Here is a 15,220-nt window from a genome sequence, read left to right as displayed (position 1 = left end):
TTACTTTATAGATAAAATCGTTCCGCACGGTATAATATAACGTCGCCTCGCATCGTGCGCAAGTAAAAGTTTTCGGGGACAAAGTAAATGTTCATTCAGGCGAAATGAATCCATATATTCTCTTTTATTATCAGAAGCTCTCATTCTGCGATGTAGGCTAGGCTTGTACCAGCTGCCTGACCTTTTCATGGACAAAACTGCTAAAGTAAGAAGAAGAGATACTCCTGCGGCCTCGGGGTAACGTTACGTCATTTAAGTATCCACCGTTCCGCCTTGACGTAGGTATCCTCGAAGTAGGGACCTGGACGGTGTTTTCCAGGATTCTCCGGAGAATTCCCAATGAAATTTATTTCGCCGAGTTACTTTTCCACGAAACCACGGGGCGTAAGGGTGAGCTCAAGGGCGTCTCAACGCCGGGGGTGTTGCGGTTGGAATGAGAACGTTGACGAAGGCGCCTCGCGAGTCGCCAAACACTTTAACACCAGTTGAAATTCACTCTCCAAAAATATAATGAAGCGGAATTATTTAACCAACGCGTTGGTACAAACCGATATTACTTTCACAAGGACTTTCAAATCAGTTCGAATATTCAATAGATTAAAACGCATGTTTTGTGAGAAGGTAATGGAAAACAGTCAAGGATATCTTGAGGATTCTTTTACATACATCGATGTATGAATTATTCCAGTGTTCCATGACTAACGGTTCGAGAAGCCATTTTTTCCAAAATTTTCTGGACTCGTATCCGAAAAAGAAGGCCAATACCGAACGTTCGACGAATCGGAATTGTCAAGTAGTGTCGTCGAAAAGCCCGCCGTGTAGCAGAAGCTGTCAAAACTGTCGAACACAGAAGAGTAAACTAATCCCCACGCGTAAAGCGAAGCTTTTAACCAAAATTATTCTACCTGTGTTGTTTTCCATCCCGCTCTGATCCTCTCCGAGCCTACGCAAGCTCCTCATCATCTTCTGGGACATCGTGTAGTCACACGGTTCTGCTGTCACGATAATCATTCATCTTACAGCGTGACTTATATCGGTTAAATCCTCATGAATGGAATTGGATGGAGATAACTGCAGAACAAAGAAACGGCTTCCAAAATTCAATACTAATGAATAATGGGCATCAAAAACCTAGTCGTGTTGCAATCACTTTCGAGTCTTCGAAACGAGTCTTGACAAGGTCAAGAAGTAATCTCGAGGATCTTCAGGGTAAGGTTGGGCCATTTGTTTACCTCACGGTAGTTTTTATTCTCTTCTATATTCCGATCATCCAAAGTTCTGAAATTAGAAAATTAGTCATGACGATTATGATTAGTCATGACTTGACCGTGGAACGCGGCTTTAGGTTTCCGCTGTCTCGAGGGACGGAGCAAAAAACTAGGGTTTCAGAGAAGTTTCTATAACTGCAGAAGGCGGAAGATATGAAAAGGGACACGCCGGTCCCTAACAGTCTGAAAATCCCACGGCGCGAATTAATATGAAACAGACGGTTAATTATGGTGACCTCGATAGACGAGTTCTGAAGAATCTTCTGCATAGATCTACGATGTTTTTGGTCGCATTATTTGATCCGTCATTTCAAAAGTGGAAAGTTTCAGTTTTTTTCTCGACTATGCGTAATTGAAAAATCTTACCACTTAATAGTGAGAACAGATTTGATTTCTGAATCCAAAAAATGAACATAAATGACGGCAGGGTGACGTCGTCTATGTGAGTCGCAACGTCGCAAGTTAAAAAAGAAGAAAACCAAAATTCACTAACAATAAAGTGAATTACTTGTGAAAATCTATGTGCAAGGAATACAGGTAATAAAGGGGGGTTGATAATTCAAGTGCCTGTGCTTTCAGCTTTTGCTTTGAAACTCAGGTGGTATTGTAAAATGTATGTGCCGTCAAAGGTGTTCTCGAACGTCGAGACGTCAGACGTAGCGCGTCGACGCGACGTCTCGTAACCCTCTTTAGAATCGACACCCTTTGGTCTCGATTCCCCGGGCCGTTACAATACGCGTAGAGATAAAAACTACGCCTACCTACTCTTGCGGAGTATTTTGAGAGAAAATCGCTGAAATAACGCTCTCATTTTACGAAAGTCGACGGTTTTCCGTCGAATGACGAGTATAATTCATTGCAATTCGAATAATATGATCAGAATTGCAGTCGTTGCATTTCGTAGCTGTCTTAGAAATTCAACGGTACGAGTGCTAAAGCGTATCGCTTCAATTTTCGCAAATATTATTAACATTGAAAAGAGCCAGAACGAGTGAGGTATCTTGTAATTAATTTATTCTTCATTCCCAGAAAATAAGACGTATTACGAGTCGTCTGTCTGTACAGCTTTTATCTGAAAATTTTATCGATGCAGAAAAGTTCTCGTGATTCTTTCGCTTCATACTTGTTTTTTCGTTCCGTGCTTTCACACCGTCACTTTTCATTCTTCGACTTAATTCAATCAATTTACACCCGCTGAGACTTAGTGCTCTCGTATAATATTCTCTCGCTTTGTTACTCTAGCAGAAAAAAGATTTAGACGTTGTACCTCGGTATCTGCCTTTATCTATAAACGGTCCAGGAACAAAAATTCGACTTTATCTCCTGTGTTGTCTAATGAGGTGTAAAAGTCTCGCAAATCTCAGAGCTTGAGACCAACTTCAATCGGTTATCTCGTTGAACTAATGTTTCCTTAATGTTTTGACTTTTTTGTCGTCAAAAGAATCTCAATGTGTTTTTTTATGATAACAACTCAAATCTGGAAATCCATTGTCTTAGAACTAAAAATTCCATTTGAAGCCAGCCGTTTCGATCACTTCAAAGAAATCCTCGAAAAAGTCGTTATTTTTCACGAATGATTCGAATAACCGACCGTACGCTTCTTGGCGTCATTAAAATACCCGAGTGGAAAAATAAAAAAGGAATGTAAAACTCAGCCGGATGTCGGTGATTTGTTGGACTGTCGAATTTTCTCGATTCAGCGATCGGCCTAGATTCGATTAAACTAGACCAAGTTTGACTTTCGATTCTCTCGGTGGGTAGAAACTTTTTTTGTTTTTTTTTTTTTTTTGTTCGAATTCAATTTTGTGGCTTCCAATTTCCACAATGCACCGTAGTATCACCCGACAAAGCGGTATAACGCGTTATTTTTACACACCCTGTACGTACATCGATTTTCAATATCCGTAGAATGATCAAATCAGCGCAGCCGGCCAGACTTGCATTATATAAATGAAATTTCAATGACAGTTAGAGCGAATGAAATGAGGAGAAATGACGAACGCTGTCAGTTGACCACTGCTTGTCGCGTTTTATGTGTAATGAGATTTTCGTCAATTGTCAAGCGATTTCCCGCGGGAATTTCCTGCTAACGTATTACGAACTATATACGGTATCTATGATACCACGCAAACCGCATTGATAGAACGATGGATGGATGGAAAGTCTTCGTATGCGCTATCCGCATTCCTGCTCATACCGCATGCAGATATTTACAATTTCAAAGCTGAAGGGCTCGATTAACCTCCGTTAAAAACTACATGAAATTTCACTCGCGCTGCGAGCTTGAAATAGTGAAAACGACGACCGGACATATACGACTACTTCACTGGATGAGGATCGTGAATAGAGCTTTTCAGCAACGTTTATACGTACGCGTACACCAACAGTTCGTACCATCGCCGACTATCACGCGTATGCCTACACGGTCGGTATCGCTTTCCAATTGCATAGAGAACAAAAAAGTTTGCCCTACATTTTCACGGTACTTCAAATCGTTCGAACTCCCTTGAAAATCTAACATAGGCGGAGTGCGGCGTTGAAACCGAAGACCCTCCGAGCGATGTGCTTTGAACTATCCCTATAACCGTGTATTATTTTGAAGACATCCGTATAGTCGGCAAATTCTGAGAACGATCAAAATGCGAACCTCTGCAGTAAGCCATGCTTTATGAATGCGCGTGTTTCGTATACGTGTATGTAGTACGTATATGCCAAGGGATTTACGGTCGCACGCTCATAAGAATTCTCGGTTCACTTTGATCCGTCCATCGAGTGTGCTGTCGTCTGTAGCGGGCGAACTAAGCTGATGTCGAGTTTTACCTATTCATCGTTAGTTCTGAAACGCCCATTGCATTTTTACGAGAAGTTGGGCACCTCGAAGCCTCCACCGAACCACCTTCGATTTCGTTTTTCTTACATTCGATATTTTTATGGTCGAAATTTTTCATACCAAGTATCGCGCGATTCCGAAGAGTCAAAACTCGGCGATTTTGAATGCAAAAATCATTTTTTACCGCTCTCATCTTCTGATTCGAATGTCGTGTCGAGGGAAACAAGGCGATCGGTGGATTCGCGTTGAATCTTGGATACAGGCTTTTGAATAAAAATATTTGGCACTTTTTCGAACACGATCTCATTGCAGAAAATGTATTTGACAGAAAAAACACGTAAATTCTGCGGTCGAATGTAAAAGCTCTGTGAGCGAACGAGTTCGGATGATACGCTTTTCTCCGCTGTGTAACCATCGCTGCTTTCGCATCACAATCGATTAACTTCAGAAGGTTTGTGTACGTGCTTTCATCTACCGAACGGTGACTACGTATTTAAACATTGTCCACCGGATGAGTATCTAAATATTCATGCTCATACTTTCATTTCGGGTAGGTAATTAACATTCTGCAGCAGATCTAGAGTTTGTGTTTCGGGAAAGCCTAACAAAGTTCACGTATAAAAGGGATTCCTTTTTACAGGTATCATACGGATATCATCCGGGCTTTCACTTCCCTCTGTGTATTTTAAAGCTTGAACTCGCTGGAACAGGGTTACCGGAATTCTAATGAAACGAAACTGCCCTGTTCCTCTTCTCTTTTTTCCCCCTTTTTCCAATATGGTTTAATCGAGTTCATAAACGATACGACTTCACATGCACGGCGAACTTTTACTCCTGCAATAAGCTAACCGTAAAGGGCGAAATCTATCAGATCGAATTTGATTTATTACCGAGTTACTCCTGAATGCTACTTGTTTCGACGTAACGATTTGGTGAAAATATCCCCTCGAGTCTCGAAATACCGACGTTGAATTTTTGTTTTTATTCTTTGGCTGTGTACTTTTAATTTACACAATTTTATCAAGTGATACTTTGTCAAATTCACATTGATTGGGAGAATAAAACCCCTTGAAACGATATCCCACTGAAACTCCTGAACAATAATGCAATTAAAACTGGTTAATACCGTGACAAAGTTTTTGGCCGTGGGTCATTAAGCAATTCTGAAACTTTTTTATCTACGATGATCAAAAAAGTTAACTCAAAAAATGTATTCAGGAAACAAGAGCATCCCGGGTACAAAAGTTTCTGATAATATGAATTATATCTTTGTTAATCCCGTTGAACCTCGCGAGACCTAATTAAGGGTTTTTCGAACGATGATATGATCTTGGCAGGAAATTAACTTACCGCAAAGATCGGCGGATTGCGTTATTGGAGCTCGTCAATAATCGCTGTGCTAACGGATAATTAAAATATTCCATCCCTCCGCGGGTATCCACGTCTGATCCACGTCGACCTTACGCTTTGTCTACAAGTTCAATCATCTGGTGATCCCAAACGTCTCGTTATTCACGGCTCGTTGATTTAATACGCTAAGGATGAATCCCCCCTGTCCCCTTTACCATCTCACGTATATCGGAACGATTCGTATTCGTGAGTCAAACCATCTGCATCGTCGCGGATTCAAATTCAAATAAACGGCGTCGACTGACAGCTGAAAACGATTACTGTCATCAAAGTAAACTCACTTCGAGAAATTCGCGACAAAGTTCTTTCGGAAAATACGACTCCTTGCGATACACTACAGGCTGGGCCAAGCCAAAAAACGATATTTTATCGACGACACCTCTAGTTCATTCAAAATTCGGAAAAATAAGACAAGGAAAGTTCTCGCGGAGATAGACTTTCACGACTTGTGTCAAATATACGTACATCATCTTGATGAAAAAACACCAAATGTATGACTCGCTTTTTGAGAAAAATTGAATGAACTTCTGGAATAATTTCGAAGCTTTTTTTCCTGAAATGCGCACAAGAAATGCCACGATGATGGCACTTTTTGTCTTCAAGATTCACAGGTCGTTTTCAAGTTTCTGGGGACGTGCAGGGGCACTTTTATTTCACGGTGTATTACTTCGGCCATTTCATGTGATCTGGGAAAAAGAGTCTTCCAAATCCACCGGCACGTTCTAGGGAGGAAAGTTTATTAGGCACGCTCAACTCGTTAGCCAAACATTGGTTATGAGTTGACAATTACGTACCTCAAAACATGACGCGCGTGCACCATAATTCCAAAAATTACAAGTGAACAACTAACAAAAGTCGTGCGAAAGTGGTGGAGAATTTACTACAATTACATGACCCGGTTGTATGTCCAATTGTTTTCGGCAAATGTAGTACTAATTAGTACAAACTTTGAACTCAGTCTTGCCGAAATTCCCTTGCTCCACAGGGTTCGAGAAGACTAACCGCATTATAGGGATCGGTGTACGTACATTACGCTAACGCGGTACAAGACACTAGGAATTTCATCCATTGCACGTGGGTCCAAAATCGTCAACTCTGATAGTGACTCGTGAATGAGACCGCAAGATAATGTCTCTATGAAAGTTAGTTATCAGGTCGCTCACTCGGATCATCGTTCAACTTTTCTTCGTGGCAAATGATGTTCTACCAAAACTCGGTATCGAAAAATGAAATGGAAAAACGTAGAGATATACTTTGCGACTATTCCCAGTCGACTCTAGTATTTATCGATGTTTTGTTGCTCTGTTGAATTTTCTCTTTCAATTTGATTAAATTACTTTGAAAACATTGTATATTACAGAATGGGAGATTGCGCAGCGGGTATACGTGTCGTAAAACAGGTAAAGCATCCATTGCACGTATATAGTCAGTTTTAATTAAACTTCGTCTTCATTGAGAAATTTAGACTACAGCTTATTTTTCACTCACACAAAACGACGTGCCCCGAAAGTTCATTACACTGCAGCAGTATGTGCAAAGCGAATTTTCCCATAAATTTATTCGTACGAATTTCATCTGCGTTCAATAAAGGCAGATTTTCAGACGGTAAAAGCAGCTCGCCATCGCCGTTGAATTTTCCGGTGCGGAAGGCTCATTATTTAATATTCCGTTAAAAGTCCATCTTACGCTGTCAACGGTACTCCAAGTTCGTATCACGTCGCCGCAGTCGATCGGGGAATGGGTCAAGACAAAGTGGACAAAAGCACAGTCGACTGGTCCCCCCATCCGTCATTAGCTCGCCTTTATCAAGGACCGTGGAGTTATTTTCGAAATTATATCGTATCTCTTTTCAGCCGTATTTCTCCGTTTATTTCTTGACCTTTCACCGTATCCTCTCTTCGCCTCAATTCTCCTCGGAATCGATAAAACCGAAAAACTTAATATCTCCAGTAAAGCAAGAAGAATAGCTTCCGTAACCGACTCAAATCGCTCGCTCGCGGTTTACCGATCGATGCTGCAGTTATAGCGATGTAATGGTTTTGCTAAAATTGTGCTCGAGCCTCGGATGTGATAACGTGTTCGATTTTACAGAGCGAAAGGGAACCCCTGGTAACGATGTAGACAAACAAAAATTTGAATAATGCATGAATAAATAACATACGCCCAATTCCAAAAGCACGAGTGATATGGTTATTGATTAATAATGAAAACAGGATGAAAAAAAGTAAAAAAAAAAACCAAAAAGCGCGGAAAGAGAAAAGCACCAACGGTGTGGTAATTGGGTCGCTCCGCGAGCTCTAAATTAAGTATATGGAGGAAAGTCAAGTTGAGTGGTCCTGGGGCGCAGAAAATGAGCGTATCGAAGAACGAAACAATGAGAAAAGATGAAAAAATGTTTATAAAAAAAATTCAGAGCGGCTGATGTGCGGTTATCCGAAATGCTCCGTTACCGGCGATAATCACAATGTAACAGATTGTTGATCGTAAAGTGCGTTTCAGCGGTGCATGACATTTGCCATTCAGGCGAAATTTGTGAAGCTCCGCTCGGCAGAAATAATAGGCATTTAGCCATTGTAGTTTCTCTATCGAAGAGCTCTGTACGTGCAAGCAGAAAGGATAAAACGGTGATGTAATTAAGCAAAACTTTTCCGCCTGCAGGCGTTAATTGTAGATTTGTTAGACGAGACAACTGTGCAAGTATATAAAGTAACGAACTGATACCGGAAAATGTCAAGACCGTGCAAAAGTTTGATCATGGAAGTAACATTTTCCACTCGAAGTATCCAATTCACAAGTTACATTCACGCGTTCTGTTACAGACGTACTCAAAGAGGATCGTGAAAATGTCGGTTGAGGTGAGAGCCGGCCGTCCAACGGTGCCGACAGTCCCACAGTCCAAAAGACCAACTATTCTGGTGTATCCTACGGGTAAGTTGATTGCCAAGCATTCGCTACGTTCAGCAACAATAAAATATCATTTTCAACCCCAATTTTCAACATCCTCAAGGGTTCAACTTCCTATCCTTATACGGGTACAACCCTTGTCAGAGAGCCCGGAATATATAACTCGATTTTCGGTACATTCCTAATGTCTACAGAAATTCCACATTCTCGACCTCGTCGTGGTCGGTGGAATAATATCATGGTGGATGTGTATCGTCTTAGTACTATTGGTCCGGACACGGAAGGCTGAAATTCCGAAGGGTCGTATTAATAATGGATTTTTTAGAATTCTCACGAGTGCAGAGGAAGGTCGTACAGGGTAAGTCACCAGAGGTGGTCGATCTCCGTCCGTTTGGACACCCCAGGGTTGGCTGCTCCTTTATGTTCGCAAGAACTGGATAAAATTCTACCGAACGAAAAATCTTTCTCCATCATAATCCACATTGGCTTCTACGGCATTTTCTCGTCACGATTCTACTTTGGTTTAGCTTTCGAGCAAACTTTTTTTATGCATAATTCTTTAAACCCAGGTCGTCTAAGCAAGCAGGAACTGTGCCACTAAAGATTTCTTATCGGGTGAAAGGCCATCGAGAATTTATCTCCGTGCATCAGCCTCACATCTTGCAGGAAATTATCTGTTTACTCGAGAATTTTCGTAATTGAATCGCAATCTCGCGAAAATCATCTGCAGAAATAATAAAAAGCGTCATATTAATTTCAAATAAAATATGGACGGCTTTTATCGAGGGCATGACATCATCCGACATAGAATTGCGTGCATCCGTGTAGAAAACTATTTATTTTAACGAAATGTGGGGATCATCTTATTTTGTGCAATCGTTTATCTGGTTTCATTTGTTCTCGAATTCTCTTTGTCAAATCTAAGACATCAATTTCATCGACGCATACGTTAAATGATATCCGGCACATATTCGTGCGAGAAAATACAGTCAACGGAACCTATAAAGTTTGTCAAAATGTCGTTTCATAATTCGGCATTCACGTCGAACTGCATTTTACAGGAAGTCAAGTCGAGCTTGCCCATTAAAATTTCAAACACGAATAAGTGTCTACGCAGTATGATCAGATGCCGTGACAATTTTTATAACAAATCTCAACTTTCGACGAGAAACTTCGGTTCGAATCTATTTTCGGTTATATAGTATTACTCTGTATTTCAACCCCCGGAGGGCATCTTGGGTGCGTTGTGTCCCGAATAAATAAATTACCAGCGACCACGAACAGATAAATTATTACACCCCGATGATAATAGTTCGTCCAACAAAAGTTACAACTACAAGTTCCAAACTGAACTATTCAATATTTCGGAAACTGACGGACCGAAAATATGGAATCGGTAAATTTTCATAACTGCAGGATCATTATACAGATCCTTTGAAATCACATAATTCTTTCCCCCGTTTTCATTTATTTATAGTTTCTGTAAATCGTAGAGAAACTGTTCAGCTTGATGAGATCTCGACAAAACCCTTTTTCCTCTAAGCAGGATTTTCTTTGTCAAAGAACGGAGATCTTCTGAATTTCCAAAAAACCCAATGGAAGCTCTATTCTTCCATAGTTTTCGTGAAAAGAAAATGTTGTTTGGACTTATCACCGCGTTCAGCTTTCATTCACATTTCAATATAATAGAGTCCTCGTTTCTTTCTACTTCTCCGCACGTCATAAGGCTCCAAAGGATCGTCTTCGGGTCGAATCCCACTCGAACTCGGGAGGAGAGAAATCTGTTACAAAGTTGAGTCCGGTCGTCGCTGTCTGCCGGAAATATCGCGGGTGTCACGTATTTCCAGTTATTCATTTTTAGTTTGAATTTATTCTCCGTTATTTTTCCGTGTCGATATTTACGTGAAGGGGTAAAATAAAACCCAATGAACGAGCTCCGGGTGGAGTTGGAGAGTAAAAATGTATCGTTCTTTTTTCAACCGTTATCTATGGCAACACCATGATTAAAAGTGCTCGAGGAATACAGCGTGCCGGTGTGCGGTGCGGTACGGTATCTGCAGCAGTTATACACACGTGTATATAACGATAATTTCGTCCCGGTACGAGATAGCTACGTACACGAATACATATAGTGCTCCGTGTGTACAACTGTGTAGGTAATCGCATCGCAAACTTCATTTTTTTTCCATCGGGTACGAAGTGGTAATGGCTTTCGTATAATCTACTACAAGTGTGCGGCGGTTCTGAATCACGAGTAAAGTCGAGAGAAGCTTTTGAGCTCTTCTCAAGAAAACTTAGTATTGCTTGCTATAGTACCACCACGATTCGTGTTACTCGGAAGTGCTCGATAATTACAATTGAATATACTTGTAGATCATACAAAACACGTATATACAACGTGTCTGCGAATAAGATAATTAGCGAATTTGCTATCTTGCAATATAATTCAATACGATTACGGAAACTCAACCGGATTTCCAGAAAATAAATTAGATCGATGGCGATGAAAAAAAGCCAGCTTTTCAGACACGAAATTGAAGTAATTTGTACAAAAATTTCTCCCATGCCCAGAATTCTGCTTGAATAAAACAAATAAGCTATTCCTCCGACAGATTCTCCGCGCTAATTGATTCGACGAATTCAACGCCATTATTTGAACCTTATACCTACAAAGCCTCGGAGTTTCAAACTAATACCAATATTAAAATTGCTCTTGTAATTTCGGCCTTTTATTCGTTATACAGACATGTACTTTAACATCAAATTCAAATCAGAAGAATTTTTTCACCAAACTAATCACCGTACTTGATTTCACGGGGAAAAAGGTCTCTCAAAATTATTCGATGCTTTATCTATATTTGTAGAATGTTGGTTGTTTGTTCCGAAGTATTTGAACAATGTTGAAATGATTGCGGACTTGGGAGGATTGAATAAATCATGCAATCAAGGTTACGCACGTATCGTATACTATCGTGTGAAAGCGTTTGTCTCTCAAGGGCGTTTCGGGAACTGAAGGTATGTTCAAGAATCTATGCGAATTACTCAACTCCCCGGCTGCTAGGGTGGATTACGTAGGGTTAAAGTTAATTTAGGCTCACCCCGAAGATTATCTAGTCGGCACGTGCAGTCTAAACCTACGATTCGAGATATTACCTCATCCGTATACCGTTCTCACTAATTTCTTTGTCATCGACGAGAGAGGTTTGGTTTATGTGCATCTCAACGTGCTAAAAAATAGATTCCACACATTTTCACGAACCGTGAATGCATATTTTCAATATTTTTTTATCCCAGTAGCCTCAGGGTCTAAGTTGTTCATTTTTCGGGGTTTGATAAGAGCCGCAAATGCGAGAAAAGTGCGTCAGCATTGATCAATGATATGGTCGAGCAATTCCGACTCCATATTAAAAATATTCAATTCAGGACCTGTCGTGCGCATTATATGACGCGTACAGGTACACGTATAGCCATCTCCTCGTACGCTCGGTCCAACACAACCCAACCTCGGGGCTGAAAATTTCATAATTTTAAACTCAATTTCAGAAATGTCATCCGGTTCTCACTGTAAATTCATTTCGTATACGTATTACCGTCTTTGTCTCGCGTTTAAAGCTGCCCTTCTTCTCTCGCGATACCGTCTCCAGGAGATTACTATAGAGTACGTACGTACATGTATACCGGATACCCGGTATACCTATACATATTTACATCCGTATGTACATATTAAATACGTATAGCTACATCGAGCGTCGAAATAATGAAAATCTTATAGGTCCATGACTGCAGTCATGCGCGTCTGAGTCGACGAAGTTCCCCTCGCGTATTCGCATCAGCTATACAGAAAAAAAGTCCCACGGCGAACGTATTCGATGTAGGAGCATCGAATATTCGTTTGGTCTGTTCTTTTTCGGGTCAGTCGCCGGAGGAATATTGATAAATCAAGTAGTGAGATATGTTACGCCACAATCCTTCGTCGCACTGACGAATTAACGTATCCCATTCGGAGTTTTGTTAGGTATTATACGGGAGGCGGTAATAAAAATTCAATTCAGCTAATAAAAATGAAGCATGAAGGTCGTCGGAGGGAATAAGAGTGATCCGAAGACGAGAAAAATCTATTTTTAGAATATTACGAGATTAATTTTTTGATAAACGACCCACCGTTACTCAATGTCGTGAGTAGGGATCGCTATCGACAGAATAAGACTAAGACCCTATAGAGTATACTCATAAAGAATAGATTCTGAATATACAAGGTTGTTCAACTCTCAAACGAAAGAAATAGTCCAACGCAGACTACAGGCGTAATTAGGTATCAAATAATATCAAGGGCTAAGAAACAGAAGGGCGTAAGTGACAAAGGCAAGCATAAAAACAAATCGTCAGAATCAAGTTTTGTTTGAATGAAACAACGAGTTTGAAAGAAAAATTGTTTTCTGGATTCCAATATCAAAACTTGCAGAAAAACTTTCTCTCTCATCGCATTTAATTTGAACCAATGTGAAATTTTACTTTTTTTTCTCCGTTGTTTCTGTTAAACAACCTTCGTTTACTTTTAATTTGCTCCTTTTTTGGTGTACGATTCGCTTTTCGCTGCTCAAGTCTTGAGTCCGAGTTCTTGAATTCTGCAGTGTACAGCACATTCATCGCAGGTCGTATGCGCTTGAAACTATTTGCCCCAGAGGTAAAAGCTTGCAGGAGAGGTTTGTTCGTGTACCGATGGCGCCTTCTCGTTTTCCAGTTTCTCCGGAAAGCATTATAGTGCCCATTGTTTCCTGCATACTCGGATTTCCTCTGCTGGCTCTTCTGGTCATCTGTTGCCTGAGAAGACGTGCGAAACTAGCGAGAGAACGAGCTCGGAGAAGAAACTGCGACATGGACCACGGAGCTCTGAGTCTTGTCAGATTCAGCCCCATACATCGACTCGGTAAGCCAAAAATCCTCGCTTCACTTCTTCCCTTCGTTCTTTCTTTACCTCCGTCTCAATTATAACTCATTGTCAACGTATACGTTCTAACGTTTGTGTACGTGTACGTATTACGATGGACGATGTTCTTCGCGACGCGTATTTTCTGCCGTTGACGTACGTCCTAAATCCCAGATTTTCAACGTTCGCCGAGCTCTCGCAAATGATCGTTAACTTTAATTGCAATCTTAAAGCTCCCGCTGTACGAGGGTACGAATTATTATAATTTTCATACAACTCCGGCCAACAACTGTCGCGTCTTATCGGATACGAGTAACGGGTTCTTCGGAGAATTTGCCTACTAATCAACGATATCCCCATCTCTTTATGTCCGTACGCGTGTGCCTGCTATCCCCGAAATCTTAGCGCTCGGGATACTCGAGAGAATTATACGGGTCCTCATCTTTAGGTAATATCGCGACCTTTTGGATTAAACGCTGTAATCACTGCGGAGATACCGGAGTCGATGTTATTGAAACGCACGTAAAAGATGGCGGGACTCAGGAGTTCAGGGTATAAGAGCCGAAATGATGGATTATATTATTTTGGCGGTTGTTGGATTTGAAGAGAAAAAGATTTTCTCACGATAAATTCTCATCCGTCGTATTACGAGCGGTGAAGAATTTTTATCCGAAAAAATGATCGCGCAACTCTTTTTCGGATGAAATACATTACGCCGAAGTAAATCAACTCTCGGACCGACTACCCTTGAGACCTTGTGGTTCGAGTCGCGCATCAGGGTCCATAAAATTCGCCAGAAAATTTTGAATATTATGGCGAAACCCTCGTTCGAAGCCGCCACCCTCTATAGGCGTCCAACGCCGAATATCAGATTTTGACGTCGTTATGTGCCCTTTCCGTAGCGTTGTTCGAAAATGACTACTATAAAGCGAGTGCCAACAAGTTTAACATCTCATAAATATTCGGTTGCGGGAACGTCGTGAAAAAATGAAAAATAAAAATAAGGAAGTAGGAGAGACTTGCTCGGCTGACGAGATTACAAAACATCCAACAATTACATCGTGAAAAATTGTTCGGTTCGAAAAATTGCAGCGTAGGTATTACGGTGAACGTGCCACATTATCGGAAGCGAGATTTGTTGCGGACCAACGAATCCGGTGAATACGAAAATTTCGATGGCATATGTGAAATAAAATCGTGAGCTAGATTTGCGAGGGAATAATATTATAATAATCGTCTGAAAATCTTCCCCACAAACTTCCTCGGCGATCGGTCCGTGCCTTTCGGATTATTGTACTTCTACGCAGCTTTTCCATTCACTCAGGGTTGAGCCGTTTTCATATTACAACTTCCGAGCATTGCTGTTACTCGAAACCCGTAAATGGGTGCAGCTGAATTGATGTATTTGCGCTTACTAAGCTTGAATTCAAACTTCACATAACGTCTATACTATATAATTCTAAACCCTCTCCGTATTGGAAATGCAAGTAACAAAGAATAGAAATGTCTGAATATAACTCAGACTACAGAGACAATGTATCTGGTATACATATAAGATATTAGTATACCGAAGTCTGTCGCTCTTGTTTCTGTACCTGTGACGTTCATCAAGGAAATAAGTATATATCTGTTGTTTTTGTGATAACCTACTTAATTCCCAATCTTTCAATTTGTTTTATTACCCCTACCAATAACCCTTGCTACACGTCGTGTATCAACCAATAGTTCAAATAGAAATCTCCAGGTTCCGAAGTAGATGTCGAATAATAAAATAACTTCAGAACAAGGATCAAATTTGAAATCAACCGCACAATCGTGCCTCGTACCTACTTCTCGCAATATTTCCTCTCTGAAAAGGATTTCCGTGCGACGGTTCAAGTA

At 40.7% G+C, this 15,220-nt stretch overlaps 1 protein-coding gene across 4 annotated transcripts in view; it reads left to right on the top strand.

The window, feature by feature from the left end:
* Positions 1 to 15,220, top strand: part of LOC105684774 — a 45,995-nt gene that overhangs the window by 23,987 nt on the left and 6,788 nt on the right. For all 4 annotated transcript variants that reach the window (XM_020851716.2, XM_048649323.1, XM_048649322.1 and 1 more), the window contains exons 2-3: positions 8,328 to 8,436; positions 13,154 to 13,339. In XM_020851716.2, the coding sequence (XP_020707375.1) occupies positions 8,352 to 8,436; positions 13,154 to 13,339 (271 nt within the window). In that variant the 5' untranslated portion in view covers positions 8,328 to 8,351. The remainder of the gene's footprint in view (positions 1 to 8,327; positions 8,437 to 13,153; positions 13,340 to 15,220) is intronic.

This window comes from Athalia rosae, chromosome 2, assembly GCF_917208135.1.
Source record: "Athalia rosae chromosome 2, iyAthRosa1.1, whole genome shotgun sequence".
In the NCBI taxonomy this organism is placed as follows: Eukaryota; Metazoa; Arthropoda; class Insecta; order Hymenoptera; family Athaliidae; genus Athalia; species Athalia rosae.
This window is presented reverse-complemented; position numbering and strand designations above follow the sequence as displayed.